General features: G+C 44.4%; 1 protein-coding gene across 1 annotated transcript in view; it reads right to left on the bottom strand.

The window, feature by feature from the left end:
* Window positions 1-14,629: 14,629 nt before the first annotated feature.
* HTR3B (5-hydroxytryptamine receptor 3B) overlaps window positions 14,630-23,441 on the bottom strand; it is a 67,662-nt gene continuing 58,850 nt past the window's right edge. Inside the window, exons 8-9 of the mRNA XM_088443019.1 lie at window positions 16,920-17,114; window positions 14,630-14,898 (exon numbers count right to left, since the gene is read on the bottom strand). Coding sequence (XP_088299145.1) covers window positions 14,630-14,898; window positions 16,920-17,114 — 464 coding nt within the window. The remainder of the gene's footprint in view (window positions 14,899-16,919; window positions 17,115-23,441) is intronic.

Below are 23,441 nucleotides of genomic sequence, written 5' to 3'. Positions count from 1 at the left end.
AGCTTTAATTTGTCGATCTTTTATTTGTCGACCTATTATCAGTCGATCTAAATAATTTTGATCTATTTAAATTCTATCTAGTACTGCTCTATCTTTAAAATGTCGATCTTTTTGCTGCCAATCTATATATTTTCGATCTGTTAATATGTCTATTTGTGTACTGTCGATCTATTAACTGTCGATCTATTAATTGTCGATCTATTAACTGTCTACCTATTTTGTTTCGATCTTGTATCATTGTCTAACTGTTAGTTGTCGATCTAAGATGTGTCGCCCTTATATACCTTTCGATTTTAAATATTTGATATATTACATATCGATCTAATGTACCGTTCAACTATACTACTGTCTGACTATTGTTACTGTATATCTAAATTACATGTCTGACTAAGGTGGTTGACCTATTAATGTTTGATCAAGGTGCGTCCGATCTAATGAACCATACCACAGGCAGACAATTGCTAAGTGTGTATGTGTTAAGGCTCAGGTTAGACAATAGGGTATTAGTCCAGCAACAGCCTTGAGGGCTGGTATACCTTGGCTTGATTTGGCCATGTAGCAGCCTTGAGGACTGGAAGTGACTTGGTTGGCTGTGGCCTGTGGGCCAGTAACATGAGATGAAGCCTTTGGGCCGGTAGCAGCCTTGGCTGGTTGTGTCCAGAGGACCAGTAAGATGAGATGCAGCCTTTGGGCCGGTAGCAGCCTCTGGGCTGAGTAGCAGCCTTGAGGGTTGGAAAACCTTGGCTTGATGCAGCCTCTGGGCCGAAATATCAGTCACTGAGTAGAGTAGCAGCCTTTGGGCTGTGAAGCAGCCTCTGAGCTGTGTAGCAGCCTTGAGTGCTGAAAGACTTGGCAAGAAGACGCTGAGGTGCGCTTTGTGCCGCAGGATGACACTAGCATTTGTATACAAGATTGCATACACAGGACGCTGAGGTGCGCTTAGTGCCACCGGGATGACAGCAGCAGTTGTACAAAAGGTTGCGTACACTGCACGCTGAGGTGCACTTAGTGCTGCCGGGATGATACTAGCGGCAGTACACAAGATCTCATACTCTGACGTGCGACCTGTGGCGCCAGGTTAACACACGCCACAGGACGCTGGGTTGCGCACTCTGATGACTGAGTGGGGTCTATGCCGCCTGGATTACACAAAAGGCAGGAGGCAGGAATGCAGATCGTGCCGCCAAGATGACAAAAGCAGCATTTAGTACAAATTGCGGACCGTGCCGCCTAGATGACACAAACGACAGGAATAATGAAGCTGACTGGATACAGGTAACTCGACTGGATACAGGAGACCAAGCTAGAACCGGAAACACTTGAAATGCTATCACCGGCATTGGAGTAGCATTTACAGGACAAAGGCCCTCATTCAGAGCCGTACGCTCTGAGCAGAGCGCACGCTCTGAATGAGGGCCGGGCTCCATTTTCATGGAGCGTCCTCCTGGACGCTCGTATAGCTGTGGGTCACCACCCACAGGCTATACGAGCGTGCATTTTGATGGCCGCGATGGTCGAGACCATCGCGACCATCGAAATTGCGAGCCGGAGCCTGCGGTTGAGGTTTTCAACCGCAAGCTCCGGAGTGATTTTGGCTCTATCAGAGCCAAAATCACTCCCACTGACATCACTAGTGATGTCAGTGGGCCGGCTTCTGACGGGAGGCGTTCCCGTGGGAACGCCCCCGTCAGGGAGGCACGCCCCCGGCACGCCCACCAAAGGGGGCGTGCTGTCAATCAACATTGACAGCACGCCCCCTTTGATCGGACACAACGAGCGAAGGACTTTCCTTCGCTCGTCGCGTCTGGCGCATGCGCACGACGGAGCTCCCTCCGTCGTGCGCATGCTCAGTGCATAACATCGACCCACTTGCGAGCGGACAGCCGCTCGCGAGTGGGTCTGAATCAGGCCCAAAGTCATGGACGCAGGACCCAATCCGGGCTGATCACAGAATGATAGACAGGAGGTAGGTGGAGCTTCAGCGAACGCTGGCCAGGCGTTCACCTCGCACAGAATTAGCGGTGCGGTAGTTTTTGACAGAATGCACTTGCCAATCATCAGATGGGTCATCAAGTGGGCCAAATGACCTAGTGTGTACCCAGCTTAACATAGTAACATGAGATGCTGCACGTTGATGCCATCAGGGAGGCACTGCCAGGAATATAGTCCCTGGGCTTGGACAAAAAGGGGGCCCAGCCAACTGCACAGCAATTAAGCTCCGGGTGCATTTTGAGGGTGACACCGGCCATGAGCCAATCATAGCTCGCAGGCCAGCAGAAAATTAGTAGTGGCCACAGCGGTGGTTCCTGAGTGGTTGCCAGTCCGTGAGCTCCAAGTAACTCACCGCTGGCACTGAATTCAAAATGTCGCTGCCTTCCGGCCCCTGTCTCTGTCCAGGTGAGGCCATGAGCGGCAACCAGTCTGGCAAAAGCCAGCCAGTGGGGAGAGGCTGGGCCGGGAGGAAAGCAGCCGGGGTAGAGGGAGGAACAGCAGCAGCAGCAAGGGGAGAAGCTACCTTCTACAGCCGCTGTGAAGAGAAAGAGGTGCTAAGATGGGCAGGTGAGGCTGCATTTGATCCCACTTCCCGTCCAGGTACAGAGGCTCCTGCTATCCCACCGTCACCCTGCTCTCCCACTTTTACTCTTCTCTCCCACCCTCACCCTGCTCTGATCTATCATAGAGTCCTGCTACTTGCCATTATGCTGTAGCAGAGAATGGGAACTGAGAGACCCGTGTGTCACAGTAACCCCACGAAATTAAAGTAAGGTCACGACCCTGTAGCAGGCATTCATTTGAACCCCTATTTGTCATACTAAATTAGCATTGGACAAATAAGGGGGGAAGTTACTGGGCTGCAGGCGGGAGGTGAAAAGAATATGAGGTCAAGATATACCATTGGTTATTATTAGCCTTAGACAGCCACGGAGAAAGGTTAGGTTACAGTGGCATTTATACCATATAGTACAGAAAAATAAAGGTATGGGGTGTCAAGAGCCCGTTCCGTCAATGAGTTCTGCTGCTTCCCATCTTGCAATAAGCAGAGGCTGGGAAGTGAGAGACTCGAGCTTCACAGTGGCCCCAAGAAAAATATAGTCAATATCAAATCCTTTCAACAGACATTCGTTTCTAACCCTTTATTGTCTTGCTAATTAGCATAAGGACAAAAGTAGAAGGGGGAAATTATAAGCATATAATCATATGAGATCATTCTAAATCTCGTTGTACATATTTAATTAAATACCTTGTCTGTTGTGAATGAATAAAGTGGCAGATAGCCAGCAATTTATATCATGCAACGTTCTTAATAATTCAATTATAAGTCAACAGAAAAATAATTAAATTCTCATTGAAAATATACATATAGTTGTTATAACATAGCAATGTTAGATCACAGGAACTACATCTAAAATACAAGGGCCGTAGACTCTATATGCAAGAAAAAAATAAAATAAATAATAAAAAATCCCCAAAATAATTATATGAGAAAATTCTGAGTCTAATGGTATTATATTTATATATCTCATCTATTATGAGAAATCTAAAGTGGCAGCTTGTCAGCAAATTGTGTCATGCAGCGTTCACAGTATACAGTAATACTCATAAATTAAAAGAAACTCTGAAAATATAATATAAAATTCACATTTAAATTATAGACTTTGCTATTGTAATCTAACAATGTTGAATCACAGGGACTGCATCTAAAATATAAGAACCATAGACGCTACATGCAAGAAACATCTCCCAATAAAGTTAAATAATTAAATCCAAAAAACGACCTGGGTGTAGGGGTGTCCTACATTGTGCACATGCAGGGCACCCTGGGGACCGATGCGCGTTTCGCCTGCGATCACGGAAGAGTCAGCTGGGACGGGTTCTGCCACCTTTTTTTTTTTTCAGATTTTAAGTTGTCTTTTTTTTTCAATTCATGGCATCAGACTCCACCATGCCCCTACATATTCCATAGCCCACACATGCCGCCTTTAGCATCAGTGCCCTCTCATGACCCTTCTAGCTTTAAATAATCTACCAAGGAGCAGTGCAGGGCAGGCAGTGTTTCTCACACATGATCCATGTCCCCATACAAAGCAGCTTTTTCACACATGCCTCCAATGCTCCCCAGCTATTCTCATACACGTCCCTGTGCCCTCCAACTTGCCCCACCCCCAACTCACTAACTTTTCTCAAACATGCCCCCTGGCTCAGCAGCATTTATTAAACATGTCCCCCTCCACAGTCTGCAGCTCTTATCAAACATGCACATCCAACCACTGCTCAGCAGCTTTCACACATTGCCCTGGAACAGCAGCAGCAGCAGCCCACCCTCAGCTACAGCCGTACATGGAGATCATCTAGATGCCTTTCACAGAGCGGACACTGACATCATCAGTTATTGTCCATCATTCCCTGTTATCCATGTGGATATATAGGGGAAATATAAACATGTGCCCGAAAGCATGGCGAGCGAACACATTTCTTCGTTTGGTGGCCTCTATGGGCATAGAACCGCACTTCCGCTCTCACCTCATGTCACTTCCAGGTCCTTACAATGAAGGGGAAATAAGCTCAACCCAGCCACTATGCCCTACACTCGTGCACTGCTTATATCATGTGACTGCAGCACTCACATGATATAATACAGCAGCAGGAAATATTCTGCAGGGTATTTAGCATAGCCACTGCCGTGCAGAGCCGAGAGCTGGGATCATCATCTAAGCACCAGAAGGGGTGACACCAGGGCAATAGTGGGTGGCTGGCATGGATGGAGAGGAATCCTCAGTGCCTGCATGACAGCTGGCGCCCAGCGGTCAAAGCTTCCATTGCCTCTGGGAGATCCATCACTGAGTCTTATCACGTTTTTTGTTTATATCTGCCGAGGTAGTGTTACTATTATTATAGTGTACCCTGTTATTGAATTAAGCTTAGTTTATACCAGTTCCCACATAACCATTGTTTTGTGCTGATTCTATACCTGTTACCCATTTCCAGTTGCTCTTACTAGGGATGTCTATCAACCATCAATGATTAACAGCCATTGATGGTTTGTTGGCAATGGACAACACTTTAACCATCAATGACGGATCACCGATGGCGTGAGAGATAACCATCGAAGGTCTGCCACTGATGGTTAAAAAACATTGACCATTGATGGTAGAACCATCTATGCGCAACTCTAGCTCTTACATTCCTATGTGTTGTGGTGATACCTTGATAACTAGTCTCACTAGATTACAACATAAACCTTAAGGTCCACCTCGTTGATGGAATACATAATCATGAGTACTACTTTTTTCCATGCATTCCCTGACAAAAGTATTAAATAATACAAAAATATTGGAGTATCTGAGTGCTGACTTTGTAGATTTATACTGTGTATGTATACAAGCAACCCACCCCAGCATTGCACTGGACCAATTTTGAATTTACGGCCATAGTCTTTTTTAACCGAGGACATTTACGATTGCCTTGTAGACGACAGTCGTTTTTTCCTCCTGATGCCAATATGAAAAGATTTAGTTTTGACGTGACACGCAAAAAAACACGTAAAGTTGTCATTGAGCTGAACAGTCTCCAATAAGGTCAACTCCAGCCACGTTAGGTGTCTGTATCTGTGCTTTATTTATTGTCAAAACAGCAATTTTATATCAGTAAACAGGGTTTACATCAATTTTTCTGGAGAAACCGGATAATATGTATCAATCTCTACAGGGTTTAAAATAAAGTCCATTGCTGTGATATATCTTTAGCGGTTTTGGCAGCGTAAGTAAAGAAAACGCTCAGACATCCGTTTTTTCATTGACTTGCTTCACTAAAATCGTCACTGTTCGGCTTTCTTTTTTGTCATACATTAAGGTTTTATACACCTAAACCTTCCTCGACAAATGCTCTATATAATAGTGAAAACTGCATCAAAATCCATCCAGTGGTTCTTGAGATTAGCTCGAACAAACTGACAGATGCCTACATTATTTTATACTATGCGAATATATATATATATATATATATATATATATATATTATATATGTGTGTATTTTTATGTATAACATGCACAAATTAACAAATAATAGTCCAGTGACCTCACCTGTACAGAATTTATATGCAATGGCGTCACAATGGGGGTGCTGTCCGCACCCGGGTGTCACCTGCCAAGGGATGACTCCAAGGTGCAGACTCCCCCTCTCTGACAGGAGTCGGGTGCTGCACTGTAGCATTAAGTGCAGCACTTGGCTCCTGTCACTGAGGGAGCCGGCCGGCACTCCACACAGGGACCTCCTGCGCCCACCCTGCCCCAAGCAGGGAGTTTGGGCCGCGTGGTCACGCCCCTTCCCATGTGGTCACACCCTTCTCATGTGGCCACACCCCCTTTTCAGTAGTGCGTATCTTTCCCCACACTGGGTGACTACGCAGGGAGGGACGCCACTGTATATATGTACAGTTTATATATATATATATATATATATACTGTACCAGTCAAAAATTTGGACACACCTTCTCATTCAATGGTTGTTGTTTATTTAAATTATTTTCAATATAGTAGATTAATGCTGAAGACATCAAAACTATGAAAGAACACATGGAATTATGTTGTTAACAAAAAAGTGTTAAACAAATCAAAATATGTTTTATATTTTAGATTCCTCAAAGTAGCCCCCTTTTGCTTTGATGACAGCTTTGCACACTCTTGGCATTCTATCAATCAGCTTCGTGAGGTAATCATGAGGAAACAGCTTACACAGGATTGAGGACCACTACAGACACACACACCTCTATCACTAAAAAACAAGAATGCAGCAGGCAAATAAATACAACAAGCATGATTTATTAAAGACCCCCCCAGTAGTACCCCTTATACAGTGCCCCCAGTAGTGTATGCAGTGCCTTCAGTAGTGCCCCTTATACAGTTCCCCCAGTAGTGCCTCTTATACAGTGCCCCCATTAGTGCCATTGCCCCTTACGCAGTGCCCCAGTGGCGTATCTATAATGGGTGCAGTGTGTGCACCGCACACCCTGCACCCATATTAGTTTAAACTTACTTGTCCGTGGTCCCACATCGGGTGTCAGCGCTGCTCAGAACACTGGAAAATGGCCGCCGCAACCATTTTTCCGGTGTTCTCCGCATGTGCAGTAGACTCCAGGCACATTCTAGTGCCCGGAGTCTACTAATGCTCCAGTGCAGTGCCCCCAGTAGTGGTCCCCCCTATGTAGTGCCCCAGTAGTGGTCCCCCCTATGCAGTATCCCCAGTAGTGCTCCTTATACAGTGCCCCAGTAGTAGTCCCCCCTATGCAGTGCCCCTTCAGGGCCGAAACTAGGATATCTGTCACCCGGTGCAAGGCAGTAATTTTGCGTCCCCTCCCTTCCTGTACCTGAATTTTGTCCTTGCTCCTCCATAAGGCAGTGCACTACTCAGACGTCCCTGGTATAGTGACTTACATTATTCCACACACCATAATGCCCATTACACATTATGCCACACACTGTAATGCCTATTACCAAAGTGCAACTTACATATTTGCTCGACACCATTTTATGCCCTACAGTAAGGGTTCTAATTACTTTAAAATTACCTGCTTGTTGTAAGGGGTTTTATGCTCATTACCATTTCCATGCTCGTTGCCAGGGGTTTCATGCTCGTTGCCATGTGGTTTCATGCTCGTTGCCATGGGGTTTCATGCTCGTTGCCATGGGGTTTCATGCTCCTTGCCATGGGGTTTCATGCTCATTGCCATGGGGTTTATGCTCGTTGCCCGGGGGGTTTCATGCTCATTGCCAGGGGGTTTCATGCTTGTTGCCAGGGGGTGTCATGCTCGTTGTCAGGGGATTTATGCTCACTACCGGGGGTTCCATGCTCGTTGCCAGGAGTTTCATGCTCGTTGCCAGGGGATTTATTTTCATGGCCAGGGGTTACATGCTCATTGCCAGGGGGTTTATGCTCACTGCCAGGGGATTTCACGGGAGAAGATGCAGCTTTCAGCATCTTCTCCCAGCAGCGCCAGCGTTCCCAGCACTTCCGGGAATGCTGTGTGCATTGCGCTGGCCTAACAGACACTAGAGGTCCAGTAGGACCTCTAGCATCTGTCTCCTGCTTGGCGGCGGCCATTTTTGGATGGCCGTTTTCAGCAGAGTCCATGCGGACAGATAGTCCGCATAGAATCTGCTGATAACAGCCATACAAAAAATGGCCGCTGCCAAGGAGGAAACAGACACTAGAGGTCCAGTAAGGACCTCTAGCATTTGTCTCCTCTTTGGCGGTGGCTATTTTTGGATGGCCATTTTCTGAATCTGCAGCCCCCAAGCCACCACAAGTCAGGCTTTTTTCACCCCCTGCATTCTGGCACCCGGTGCACATGCACCTCTAGCCCCCCCCTAGTTGCGGCCCTGGCCCCTTACATACATATGTATATAGGACAAAAACACAATAAAAAAAACACTTACCTGGATCCCCGCGCCTGCCGCTGTCCGCTCCTCCATCCTCCCAGCCCGCTCTGCACTATGGGAGAGACATCATGATATCTCTGCCATCACCCACTGTGGGAGCTGGAAGAGTCCAGACTGACTTCGGCAGTTGGGGGTAACAGCCAGTGAGAATCTGTCTGACTCTCATTAGCTGCTAAAACAAACACAACGCTGCTGGGCAGTACGAGTGTACTACCTGGCGCTGGCGACGGTGTGCTTGTTACTGTGTAGTGCGAACCGCACTCACTGTGGTCTGTACATAACACTTACTGATGGTTGGGCAGGGGGGTTTTCTGGGTACTCAGAAACCCCCCCCTGCATGCACATATGCAGCCCAGCACAGTTTACTGGGCATATTGAAGCTAGTGGCTGCGTGCTTGGATTTTGCCGGACATCCTGAGTAACCTGAGGGTTACTCAGATGTCCGATGTTCACGCAGTTGATCCGATGCTGTGTCTTCGAACGTAGCAGCAATAAGACACCTCTTGCACCTTTTTCATATGTAGCACAGCCACTGCGTACAAAGTCACAGCGGCTGTGCTATAGCGCCCATCTCTGAATCAGACCCATACACATAAGTTTAATGAAATTGCTGACATTTGACCCCCAATAATCTTTCTTCCCTCAGGTTGAAAATTGTAAAGAACCAGACCCTAGAGAAGTGTCAAGTTCTCAGCTGAGCTCCATTACCTTATTAGCTATGTGATTAGATCAAGAAATGAGCTCAGTTCATGTGGTGTTGAACATTAAAATGTATTTTATTCAGTTCACTGATCTAATAAGCGTCATGGATGATTTAAATTCTGAATATGATCCTATCACCAGTGTATGATGCTCAGGAAGCTCTTGAAAGTGGCAATATCCTATAGACCTCCTCCTTGTTACATTGTACTAAAATGAATATAGAGCCTTTTCATCTGTGGAGTAAATCCCACTCCTGGTTTATCCTGTACAATTCCGCTCAAAGCAATAGAATGTGACAGGTGAAAATAGTCAAATCTGCTTTAGCTCTGTAATTTAAAAAAAGGGTACATAATCTATTTAGTGTAAGAGAGGTTAGCAGGTCACAGATGAAACAAAGCTTCATGTAGCCGCCACAAAAATTGTTTATATCAGGCAACAGAGATGTAAAATAGTCTCAATAAAAAATGGCTTTATAAGGTACATTTACCTTTGTTGTGGGAAGATCGGGAGCGGAGCATTTGTACCAAATGCAGGGCCAGATTAACAATGGGGCGGATGGAGCTACAGCTCCAGGCCTCCACATAAAAATAGGCCCATCAACATGACAGCATGATTACCAGCTGCCTAACTGGCCATACATTTTAAGTATTTAAATCGTTTTTCATTGTGTTCATAGTTTTGAGGGTGTATACACCAGGGTGACTGACTACACTCAAGCAGCACCAATCACAACTCTTCCTCCTTCTCAGTATAGGCCCTTGAACATTTTCAGCTCCAGGCCCATGTGGGCCTTAATCCGGCCCTGACCAAATGTCATGTATGATCAGACCCAGGGCCTTAACAAGGGCTCTGAACGCCATGTGCCGGCCCGCCCCCTTTGCGCATGACATCCTGCATAAGACGGTGAGGCCACCGGCACGCAGAACTGCAGCAGTGCCCGTAGAGTCTTGAAGTCACTCCGGGCAGCTCTAATTATGGCAGGGTTCCTTCTTGAAGAGCCCAAAGGACGCTACAGGTTGCACTGCCTCAGCGATTCTGGAGGCAGGGTGTCGTTTCAGGCACCCTGTTAGACAGAAGCGAGGGCCGTAGAAGAGCAACGGTGCCACCCACAGAGCCTCACCAGCCACACACCCCTAGTTATGGCCCTGATCAGATCAGGTCATTTGGCCACACACCAAAATGTTACACGATTCATTCCATATACCATTTTTCACAATTAGCATTAGAAGTCCAAAACCTATACATAACATACATTCTAATATATCTGCTATGGCTAAACCTTCAGTCTTTCCTTTCTCAAAAATTCTGCAGCACAAGTGGGCTAAGTTAGTCACGCCACATGTTGTGTACTTCTCCAGATTTTTCTGCAGTGTTATTACCAAGTATATTGGACCCAGCTAATGCCTGGTTGAGGGTTATCCCCCTTCCCCACACACTTACTTATGAAGAGCTATGGACAGAACAGCTTCATTAGCCACAGCGCAATTCTTCTCTCAGCTTGAGGTAATAGGGCATTTCTTGGCATGTACCCCACTATTTGCATGTACATACAGTTTTTATCTGTTATTTATATTATTTTTTGTGACTTTATAGAATGCAGTTAATAGACTGTATTTTAGGGAGTGGTTGTCTATATTGTGTGTAGGTGAAGTTACACTTTAAGAGAACATATTTTAATAATATTTTTAATAATACATAATGTATTTTTCTATTATTCCAGCTGACAGAATAAGTCAATCTCTTTATATGTTTGCTCATTATGTTCTCGCATTTGGGACCATGAAAACCTGACCCTGTATAGATTTGTCACCTTATACTACAAGATATGTTTTACTTGACAGACAATTCATTTTACCAGACAAACACATTTCGTTTCTGCAGTGTGCACCTACATTGGCTTCTGCAAAATAAATAGTTGTGTGCCTGCTATGTCTCTATTCTTCTCTACAAGAATTTATTTTATTCAAAGGAAACGCATGAAATTTCCATTTCAGTAAATAGCACATTTCTAACAGTTTTTGTGGCATTCCATAGCATTAAACATTAAGGGCTATACATGGAGGGAAATCAATTTTTCAAAAGTTAAAAGGTTAATTCTGCTTAAAAATAATAAACTACATTTTTGGTAGACTTAAATGTCTTTAGTAAAATTCTACATTTATTTTTATTTAGCAAATTTGAGGACAGGAACAAGGAGAATCTGCTGCTAGGACCATAAAACCCAAAGGCAGTTTCACCAAATCCATAGATCCAAGAAGAAAATCTTAGGCCTTTATTAGTTAGTGGCTGATTCTTAGTTGGGGGCACAGCAAATAAAGCAAGTAACTGTGTACCTGGTCAAACCATGTTGCACTGCAAGGGGTGCAAATATATTTATCGCAGTCTAGGCTGGTGAGCGATCCTATCAGGATTGTCTTTCGCAGCAGCCCCTCAGCAGTGCCTGTGGCTGGGGGAGAGAATGGAAGCTGTAGCTTCCCTGATTCCCCTGAACTCGGGCTGTAGGAAGGGAATACATACGAATTACCGGTGGTCCCCTGGCCGGCGTTTGGAATCCCGACACCAGGAGGCCAGCAGAGGAGGAAATCCCGATTGTCTAAGGTAAGTATACACTAATCTAATTCTAAGCCCTTAACCCTAATCCTCCTTTAGGGTGCCTAATCCTAACCTTCCCCCCTCTAAGTGCCTAAACCTAACCCCCCCTTCCACGCCGCCTAAACCTAAGTCCCCCCCGGGGGTGCCTAACCCTAACCCTCCCTCTCCCTAGCCTAACCCTAACATCCCGGGGGGGTGCCTAACCCCAAGTCCCCCCCGGGAGCCCTAAACCTAACCCCCCCCCTCCTCACGGCTGTCCGCAGCGGTGCCCAGCATCACTTCGATCGGGATGCCGGGCACCATTCTCCCGGCATCTGTAAAATGAGCGCCGTCTACATCTAGATGCCGGTCATTTCACCCTCGCCGGGATATGACAGTCGGGAAGCCAGCTGTCGATTTAATGTCAACCGGCTTCCCGATTGCATCCCTGTCTGTCTTCCTGAGGCTGCGGGTGGGTGATCCTTTTAGGATCGTCCCACTTCAGCGACCCGGCCACAGGAGGAAGCATCGGGGAGGCTGTCATGAGGGGCCAGCCAAGTGGGATGAACATAGCAGCTGGCGAAAGAATAGCTCCCAGCAGGTTCCTCTGACACGTTTGCATCAGAAGCGACTTTGTCAGGGTGAGGCCAGCTGGTGTGGCCACATGTCATGTAACCACGCCTGGCAAGTTGGTAATAAAAATATAAGTAAATATAACATCCAATTCTTATATGGGGTCTCACTCAGGTGGTCACCTCTTGGCTTTGACTCAAGACTTGAGAAGCTTGAGGCTCTTTCATCACTGGTTTGATTGGTTCTGATAACTTACTGAATTATCATGATAAAACCTTGAGATACAGTAGTTCCATTTCCCTGCTTTACAGGACGTATATGCCAAGTTACTTAGCAGGGCCTATATGTCGCCCTCTCTGTCTTACCTGATGAGTCAGGCTCCTGGTCGAAATGTGCTACAGTGCTACTCTCCTCCAATGTTTCTGGGAATGCAGTAAAATTGACCGTTCTTGGCTTATATTAATGTGATTATCAGGCAAAGTTTCCCTAAAAACCAGATTCCCATGTTATATTATAACTTTGACATTTGGATTCCTGGATTTTCAATACACCCTGATCTTAAGCTATTCCTCCTGTACACAGTTATTCTGATAGTAGCTCAAAGGGTAATTCTCCATAAATGGATATCTACCTCCCCTCCTTCACTCGCCCAAGTAAAACAAGACCTCTGAGAAATGTTATATTTAGAAAGATGCTCTACAATCCCAGACTTAGAAAAATGGGTGGAGAAATGTTATACCAGATGAGGAATATTTAGGGATATTTTAGAGCCTACTTTGTAATAGGATATACTAAAAAGGTGGCTCTATGACCTGATATCTATATAGACAATTGGGACGTGTTTCAGCCTGATCTCCTCTCTGTTACTGTAGCAGAATCATCTCCTCCTTGTTTGCATCCATTATTTATCAAGCGAGCTTGGGATGTGGGTGGGTCTTGTCAGTTGATGTGCACCCAATGGACAGACAACCTTGTTATTTAACTTATTATTTGTGTTGTCTCTTTTTGTTCTTTTTTTGATTGTTTAATGTTCTGCTCCACCACATTGGACCTCTTATGTAAGGAATGACTGTACTCATCCCTGCTGATAGGCACCATTGTATGAGAAAGCATTCTCTCCTTGATCACTATGCCTTTGTTGGGGCCTGTTGTTGGGAATGGTTTTGTTTTTCTTTATTGCTTATCATTAAAAGAAATTAAAAAAAATTAAATAGCTTCTTGTGTTATTTTCCAGCAAATACAGTGACAGTGTGTTCACAATATTGATACTTCTTAAAACTTAAAACTAAGGTTTCCAATTATATTTTCCTAAACATTTTATTTCTTGAGTACTGAAAAATGTTTTGCTATAAAACATTGTTGTTAAAAATGAGCATTACATACCAGGGTTTGGGTGTCTTATCACTTTATGAATTTAAATATGAATTTATAAGTTTTAACCACATTATTCGTTTTAAATATTGTAGTCATAAAGAACATTTATTGTTTCCCCCTCATTACTACACAAATCTATCCTTTAACATATTTGGCATATCAACCCACATATAAATTCAGCTGCTTTGGGTAGACTGAGCTTCAGGGATAGATATAATAAAGCTTCTAAAACAGACAAGTGGTGATGTTGCCCATAGCAACCAATTCGATTCCAGCTAACATTTCTCTGTTGCATGCCAGAAAATGATTGGTTGCTATTGGCAACACCACCACTTGTCTGTTTTAAAAGCTTTAGTAAATCTACCCCTCACTGTTACTATAAACAAACAATTTCAAAGGTTTAATGCGCACATCCACTAAGCGATATTAATGAGCGATTGCACGATTACGACATCGTAATCGTGCAATCGCTCATTAATCGTGCACAAATCATACACTATAATGTTGGAAACGACCAGCGATGCCCGCTCCCGCTGGTCGTTTCCGACGTCAATCAATGCCCGAACATGCCGGTCAATCTGCCGATAACGATAGATTGACCATGTTCGGGGATGAGGGAGGGTGCCTGCACTGAATGACTAATCATTCAATGTAGGCACTGCAGGGGATGGGGAATGACTGCACGATTACAATGTTGTAATCGTACTGTCGTTACCCCATCACCTAGTGGATGTGCGGCTTTACAGGGACAGAGAGATATGTAGAAATCAATTAGCTAAACAATATAGTTGGGTTGATTATTCTCTGAATTCAGTTAACTTATTTTAGCACTAATGACTTTAGGACAAGTTACTCTAATTTACTGTCTCAATTAGGCAATTTTTCATTAAAAATTAAAAGTGTCAGTGCCCCAATTTCAAGCACAAAATACATATATATATAACACATTCATTTTATCAAAAAAATAAGTGCTTTTATGTGGGTATTCCATAGGAGCTCCATGACCACCATAAAAGACTAAGAGTGCATGCATAGGCTGTAAAGAGCAGCAGATAGGCTCGGAACATAAGGCTATCTAATCTGTAGCACAGACTGAGCCAGCGGGCATGCCAGGCTTCTTCTGACTCCATTCCTTGGACGTAGGAACGGATTGATGTCAGCTCCTGTAAGATCTGCTCCATCAGTGGGTCATCTGATATAGCAGGGTTTGGAAACACATCATCTTCTATACCACAGTTGCTTTCTGGAAAGCAGAATTAAAGCCATTTCAATGAGTAAAGTCTTAAAGAGATACAATGGATACATTTTAGTAAATAAAATGCCTTTCAAACAACTGTGGCATGTAGAGTTAGCTTGTAATAATCAACAATGTCATCAGCAGAGGCAACACAAGGATGGAAGATTCTTCTCAGTAAAGAGCCATCTCATCTTTGACCACTGCACCCTGAGTCATAGGATGATGGGTTACCAGCAAACTACAAAGGGAGAGGGTCCTGAAGAAGTGTTTAGCTAATGGAGCCCATCTCCTATTTGTGAAACTATAAAATCTCTTCAGGTCAGCCTTCAGTGAATGCTAAGAAATGTATCACCTGAATTTTTGCCAGAAAGACAATTTAAACCTCTTGGAAAAGAATGTGCAGGGTCCCACTGGCCTAGATTCTTCTGAACTAACCCAACAGTCTGAGAGATAAATCCATGGGGAAAGTAATCAGTTCTGAACTGATGAATGAAAAGCCAAGTCACCCAAAACTAATTTAAGATGCCTAACTCTGTCATGACCTACTCACAACAGGATCAAATAAAACTGAATCCTGGATAGACTATAAATAGAGTGTATTGGAACCTCACCACTAATTTTATTCTGTCTCCACTAGTAACACCTACAGATAATAAAAGTCGAGTTGATGACATTAGCAGCTGCCTCTGTGCTGTTTTCTTTATTTTAAATCATTGGTGCCCTCTTTGAAGCAAGGGGATGTAGTCAGGATACCGGCGGGCGCTATCCTGCCCGTCGATATCCCAACACTTACATCAAAGATAGGCATTGAAATCCCGACGCTGATCATTAGCCCCACTACGGAATCCCGACACCCGGCATACCGAATGAGGGTATGCCGGGTGTCTTAGCGTTTAGCCATGGGGGGAGGGTTAGGTTTAGGGATCCCCTGGGGTGACTTAGGGTTAGGCACCCCCCAGGAGGGTTATGGTAGGGGAAGGGGGGTTAGGCTTAGGCATCACTGGGGTGGGTTAGGGTTAGGCACCCCCCAGGAGGGTTAGGTTTAGGGTGCGGGGAGGGGGGGTTAGTTTTAGGCACTAATAGGAGGAGGTTAGGGTTAGGCACTAGGGGGGAGGTTAGGGTTAGGCACCCCTAAAGAGAGGGTTAGGGGGGGAAGAGGGGGGGTTAGGGTACTTACCTTCAGCTTTTGGGATTTTGACCAGCTGGGTTGCCGCTGTCGGTATTTGATCCGGCAGCTAAACAGCTGCCGGCATTACATACCGATTCCAACTTCAAATGACAGTGCGTATAATAAATCACAGGACTCACATACAACACTTTTTAAATTACACATAAACATGAATTAGTTTATGGCTTTGTACAGTATATGCACATCTCCTGTCCTACAGATCAGTAAGCCAGTATTTCTCTTACTGCAGTAGACACCTGTTTCTATACCTATTTTAACATTTTCTGATCAATGTTGCCTATTAACCCAGAGATTCCCAAATGCGGTCGTCAAGGTACCCCAACAGTTCAGGTTTTAGAGATATCCATGGCTGAGCTCAGGTGGTTAAATCAAATTGACTGAGTTACTAGTTAATCACGTGTGGTCAAGCATGCATATACTTAAAACCTGGACTGTTAGGGTACCTTGATGACCAAGTTTGGGAACCTCTATATTAACCTCTGACTTTCATATAAAAAAATGTCGTTGGTGAAATGGGTTTTAAATTGACTATAAACAAAATAACCTGCTGATGCTTCAAATATTTTTGAGGGAATGTAAAAAAGACAAAATATAGTTTTTAAACATTTTGAAATAATAAAAAAATATATATCTAACAAAACAAAACAACATACACATAGTTAATAATTATCTGATGGAAAAACTTGCTTTAAGTAATGTATTCATATTCTATAGGAGCAAAATTTTAGAGTAAAGGATTAAAATAAAAGTTTCATAATTTGCTCAGAGATAATGTTTACCATATATGAAATGTACCACATGTTTTGTAGTATAGCCAGAGGAGGGCACATAAAGATACCTGCTGTTTCATTTGTCAAACCCACAGAGATATCGTCTAGGTTTTCTCCGAGATGGCTTCCTTGAGTAAGCATTGGACAACGGGATATCAGAAGACCACCTGATTCTTCTTTATCGATGTGAAGAAACTTTATAACCACAATAGATTTTCCAAGACTCAATACCATGAGGACCATGCACACCATAAAGAACACACCTATACAAAATGTTCAGGAAATTAGTTTTAACATATACATTATTGTTTTGTTTTGTTTTCAACTGTCTAGAAGTGTTTTACCTACGGTTTCAATTTAATGTGAATGGCTATGGTCATACTGTTAACTACCAAATCACTCAACTTTTCCAGTAAATTGGGGGTCTAGTTACTAAGCAGTGTTAGGACACAGAGTGAAAAGTGATAAGAAAGTGATAAGGTGCCAGCCAATCAGCTCCCAACTGTCATTTTTCAAACACAGCCTGTGAGATGACAGTTGGGAGCTGATTGGCTGGCACCATATCACTTTCTTATCACTTTTCACTCTTCACCTCATTCAGAGCCGCTCGCAGAATGCGAGCGCTCGCTCTAAATGAGGGCGGCCGCTTTTCTTTTGAAAGGCGGCCTCTTGGCCGCTCACTAAGCTGTGGGTTACATCGGGACTTGCGACGAGACCCTTGTGATAGGGTCTCGTCTACCGCAAGCCCCAGGTTGCTTCCTGCTCTAACAGAGCAGAAAGCACCCTACTGACATCACTGACATCACTTCAGGAACGCCTCCGTTTGTCCGGCCACCCCCCAACCCCGCCTACAAAACGGGACGAGCTGTCGATCAACATCGACAGCCACCCCTTTTGTAGCGAGCCCCGGAGCGAGTGCATTTGTCACTCGCTCCGGGGCTTGCGCACGTGCAGTGCGAGCGCTGCGCATGCGCAAGCCCTCGCCATCGACCCACTTGCGAGCACATAGCGCTTGCGAGCGGGTCTGAATGAGGTCCTCTGTCTCCTAATACTGCTTAGTAAATAGACCCCTTGGTCTCTAACATATAAAACAAGAATAATTTATTGACAAAAGCATATTGATAACATTGCTGGGTGTTGCTTTACTGCACTTCTAGCTGCTAATGTTGTTTGACCTGGGGCATGTTTGACCAGTTTTAAACAGGAATAAGTGGAAAATGGTAATGGGCGTTGATGCAAGTCACCCACTGCTTGGCTTTCAAGCTCATAATATATATCAGGCAAACAGAGATGGATAAAAATAGACCAGGTCTGTACGGTGATCTGAAAGATTGTGGCGCCTTTGAAACAAGAATAATAATAATAATAATAATATCAGTAATTGGGTAATTCATTAGCAGCAAAAATACAGCAGACACAAGGATGACTACGATAAGCCAGGTTAGTGAGGGATAATCAGATAAGCACATACACAGCAGTGCCATAGCAAAATAAGCTATTGCTGTGACATAGGACGGGGTGTATCAATCAGCAAAATGCAATCAAACCTAAAAAAACTATTGTTTTCTGAGGTTTTCCTCAATTCATGTAGTTCTCCATATGTAGTAAAGTGGTCTTCAGCAGATTTCAGAGATATCAGCTGTGGGCTGCCGACACTTCAATCCCAATAGAATTCTATAGAGCTGCGATGTGCTTTCAATCCCCTTCTTTCCATAGAAATCCCCAGAGAGTGATCTGAAGGATCCCTCTCCTTCCCTCTCCTATTGCGCATGTGTTTGCCGCACATTTGCAATAGGACACGCGGGTCATAAACACGGTAGACCTCTCATCACATGGGACATCTCTTATTGGAAGAGCTGTCCTTGGCATAAGTAATCATGCATTCCGGCATTAATAAACACCCGTATGCATGCGATAAGTGGCGAGATGTATCGCATAGTATATGTGATACAGAACACATCCCGCTCATAGTAATGTACACTGTGGGCCTTTCAGGGTTGATCGCAATTTTTATAATCTACTTCTGCATCTGGGATTGCATATGCAACTTTAAGTAACTTATCTTATGGCTGAGTGGGTGTAACTGGGAATTCACATGTCTGCATACACAGAGAAACTTTTCATTTCATATTGATCCCATCTACATTTACTCATTAAAAAAAAATCCCCAGCACAGAACAAGCTAGACGCTGGCACTCTGCTGGGATAAAAGGCTTGTTTAGTCTGATTCCAGCAATAGGACTGTCAGAACAAAATAGGCACAAACTCTCTGAAGAAGCAGGCAGCAATCCTGGGAAACGTGTAGTATAGTTTATGCAGTTTATCACATGCAGTACCATACGATTAAAACACTTTTGTATTAATGTCATACTATCAATCTTCAATAAACTATTTATTTCAAAGAAGTAGTATAGACTACTCAATTGGGGGAACTTGCGTCAGAAGCTGTAATGGTTAGCATTACTGTCTCACAGCACTGAGGTTGTGGGTTCGATTCCTACTATGGCCCTAACTGTGTGGAGTTTGTATATTCTCTCTGTGCTTGTGTGGCTTTCCTCCGGGTGCTCCGGTTTCCTTCCACACTCCAAAAATATACTGGTAAGTTCATTGTTTCCCAACATAAAATAACCTTAGAGCAGGCCTGGCCAACCTGTGGCTCTCCAGCTGTTGTGAAACTACAAGTCCCAGCATGCTTTACCAGCTGCTCAAGGAAATGGCATGCTGGGACGTAGGTTGGCCAGGCCTGTACTAGAGTGTAAGTGTGTATGTATGTGAGTATGTGGTAGGGAATATAGAGTGTAAGCTTCACTGGGGCAGGGACTGATGTGAATGGCCAAATATTCTCTCTATAAAGAGCTGTGGAATATATGTGCGCTATATAAATAACTGGTAATAAATAAATAAATAAATAAATAAATATAGGACATTGTTTACATTTGGATTCTTTTGGAGAATATCTGGAGTTTTCTTCTTATTTCAAGGCAGCAGAAACCACCAGTTGTTTGGACCTAATTCCCCAAGTGGTTTGGGCACTGGTCCGCATATTCCCATTCTGTTCTGGTAATGCCATATAAGGATGGCATTATCAGAACTAGGATTAATACATTGATGCTGGAGCTACAACTAAAATAATAAATGGGGATAATTGTTGACAGTAAACCCATTAGTACAGTAGATAGGTTAATGCAAAAGCAAAAATACTTCCACTGGGTAAAAAAAAACTTTTTCTTCAGGAAAATACATTTTCACCCTTTAATTTAAAGTATAGAACACAGACTCATTTTTTACTTTTTAAGGACATGTTATTCATGGGCGATTGCTGTATGGTTTGCCTGAGCTAAAATTTGCCACCCAGCCAGTCCTGAATATGAGCATATGACTGGGTCAGCTTTCACCAATTAGAACACAGTGTAACGTGTAAACATAAAAGTGATTATAGGAGTGCAATCTAATCACTGTAAATAAAGTTTCTCTAGACGAAAAATTGAGATCTCATGTTGCAGGGCATGATCAAGTAAACTTCCAAGTGTCTGACAGTGCATTTATAAGGCATTCCCAATTTAGCAAATGTCCATGTAGAACAGCTTTATATGTTTACACATCTTTGTAAATGGCACTAAATAGGCAACAGCAGGGTCGGATTAAGGCTTATGGGGGCCCCTACAATTAATTGCCCTCTTACCTTGTCCCCCTCCAATATGGCCACAGTGCCCCCTGGTGGCCATATGACAGACCCCTGCTGTCTCTCCAGCCCAGTGTTCCCCAACCTCAGTGTCTCTCCAGCGCCCAGCCCCAACACTTACCTTTTCCAGCTGCATCAATGCGGCTCCTCTGCATCCTGCTTTGTCTGTCTTTCAACAGGTGCAGTGCTGCATGACGTCCTGACGTCAAGCACACTGCGCCGATTAAACAAAAGAAAGTTTACTGCACCGGCCACCAGCGGTGCAATAATGTTACAGCAGCTCCATCGACTCCCCCCGTACCGGTACCTGCCTGTGCCCTGCCGATATATTGTTAATTCGTCCCGACGAACGATATATCACGAGTGCATCGGCAGGTGTGTGCACCCGATATGTCTGTGAACGTCATCGCTCACAGACATATCAGGTTGGCCCTGCAGCACAACCGATGCCACACACATGCACACACTCAGAAAGACAAGAGAACCCTACAATAAGCACACTTAACAAATGCATTCATTATTAAGAGTTAATCCTGCATACTGCTGCATAAAGTGAGGGATAATGTATCTGAGCAACACTGCTGTACTTCTTGGAGCTATTTTTCACATGAGGTAATGGTAATGACACGTCTCCAGCTCATCCTCAAGACAACCCCAGTGATCGGAAGGCACTGGCCACTACTGAAACAAAAAACTGAAAATCACCATCAGGGCCCAGAAGCCAAGCCGACCACCGACACGCAGAGCATGAATCCGGCAGCTATTACCAAAAAGCCTGGCAGCCTCACAGCCTCAAGCGCGCACACCAACTACTTACCGGTAACTCGGTAAGTGACATCAGTTCAAGGCGGAACGCCACCTCACACACTCATTCACCAATGGACTGATCACAGAAGCCCCAAAACAGGCACAGAATGAGACTTTGATAATATCACACAGGGTGAATATAGCTCTTACCCCACCCCCACCCCCAGGAGAGGTCCCCTTCGAATGGGAGTATACCAGTAGTCTGACTAATATACTAGTGAAACATAATCCTGTGGGATCCACCTGACAGCGAGCGTTGTGACTGTTTTGTGTTTACAAAATGAACATTGTTTTCCACCATAGATGTGTTACGTCTTTATTTATACCAGTTTAGGTCACATACCCACCACATAAGAACACACATACAGATACTGGAGTCCCATCTGTGTCTCTCTAGGCACCCCCTGAGTCTCTTTAGGCTCCCCCACCTCTTCTGTGGGATCCAACCAGACGGGCTGGCCTTCATCCCCATTTGGATCAATGCGCCTTGGGCTCCCATGACCCTGTAGCTTGTTCACCGGTTTTCCTTGCATATACCACTTTTGGTAGGTACTAACCACTGCATACCAGGAACACCTCACAAGACTTGCCGATTTGGAGATACTCTGACCCAGTTGTCCAGCCATTACAATTTGGCCCTTGTCAAAGTCGCTCAGATCCTTACACTTGCTAACTTATCCTTCTTCCAACACATTGTAATTAAATAATGAATGTTATTCACTAAGTGGATGGAAGACCTCTGGAGAGATGTTGACCCATGCCTAGATAGCTTCTCACAATTCTCTGATATTTTTGGTGCAGGATCTTGGGTGCAAATGAACTTCTCCACAATGTCCCGTAGATGCTCATTTGGGTCCATCTCAGGTAAATGTGGTGGCCACACCACTCATCGGAACTTTCCAGAATGCTCCTCAAACCAATTCTGCACAACTTTGGACCGATGACACAGTACGTTATCCTGGTGGAATGTTTCATCGTTGTGGGGGTACATGTGGTCCATGAAGGGCTGCATATGGTCATCAAGCAATGCAACGTAGTGGTTACTGGTCAATGACATGTTCAGGCAGACAAGCGGACCCAACCCATGCCACATGAACACACCCCACACCATTATGGAACCACCACCAGCCTGTACGGTGCCTTGTTGACATGGGTTCTGCACCACACCCAAACCCTACAGTACCATCAGTCTAATACAACTGGAACCGTGACTCATCAGACCACACCACATGTTGACAGCCCTCCGGGGTCCAATTAGTGACAAGCCCAGGTGAGGCGCTGTGTCCGGTGTCATAAAAGGGTCACTCTGGTGGGTCTTCTGCTCCCATATCCCATAGAAGCTAAAGAACCCAGCACTGACTCGTTGAATATGCGTATGGTACCTCCTGCGTTAAATGTAGATGTGATTTGAGCCAGTGTCACTTGTCTGCTACCATGGACAATTCTGGCCAGACACCACTGGTCACAATCATTAAGCACCCGTGGTCAGCAACTGCGCTGTCCACGGTGGGTGGTAATGTCTTCCATTATATATTCATGCAGCAGCCCCTAGTCCCAGCACAAGTGGCCCTAGTTCCCTGTCACCAGACCTGTATGTGAGGGCCCTCCTTTGTGTGCGGCCCCCCATTCCATTAATCTGGCCCTGGGCAACAGCTATTCTGTTCATATGAGCACCTTTTTACAATCTTTTGGGAAATATTTATATGTGTGCAAACACCTATTTAATTAAAGTATGAAAACTTGAAACACAATATCCAGGTTTAGGTGCGGCAACCGGCATTATCCGACTTAAGTGGTTTTAGTCAGACTCAACAGTGCGGTCAAATTAATAACTCCGAGAACTCCTTCCCGGCACTATTCACATTCATCTGAATTGAATTGCTCCCATTAAGTAAAGAGTCCAACATCCCCTTACTCTCATGACTTAATGTAACTGGGGTTGCAGCAGGCACTATTATACTGTAGGGAGAAAAAAATGCTGCAATCAAAAGGAGTGAATGAAAAGTGATAATAGATAACACTTTGAAGTGAAATTTTTACTTTTGCCAATACACATAGTATGGGCTGACAATTCACAAACTGTTAAGCAAACCATCTCCAC

Source organism: Taudactylus pleione, unplaced genomic scaffold (assembly GCF_031769625.1).
Source record: "Taudactylus pleione unplaced genomic scaffold, aTauple2 ptg000322l, whole genome shotgun sequence".
Taxonomy (NCBI): domain Eukaryota; kingdom Metazoa; phylum Chordata; class Amphibia; order Anura; family Myobatrachidae; genus Taudactylus; species Taudactylus pleione.
The sequence above is the reverse complement of the archived record's forward strand: the minus strand, read 5'-3'. Positions and strand labels throughout refer to the sequence as shown.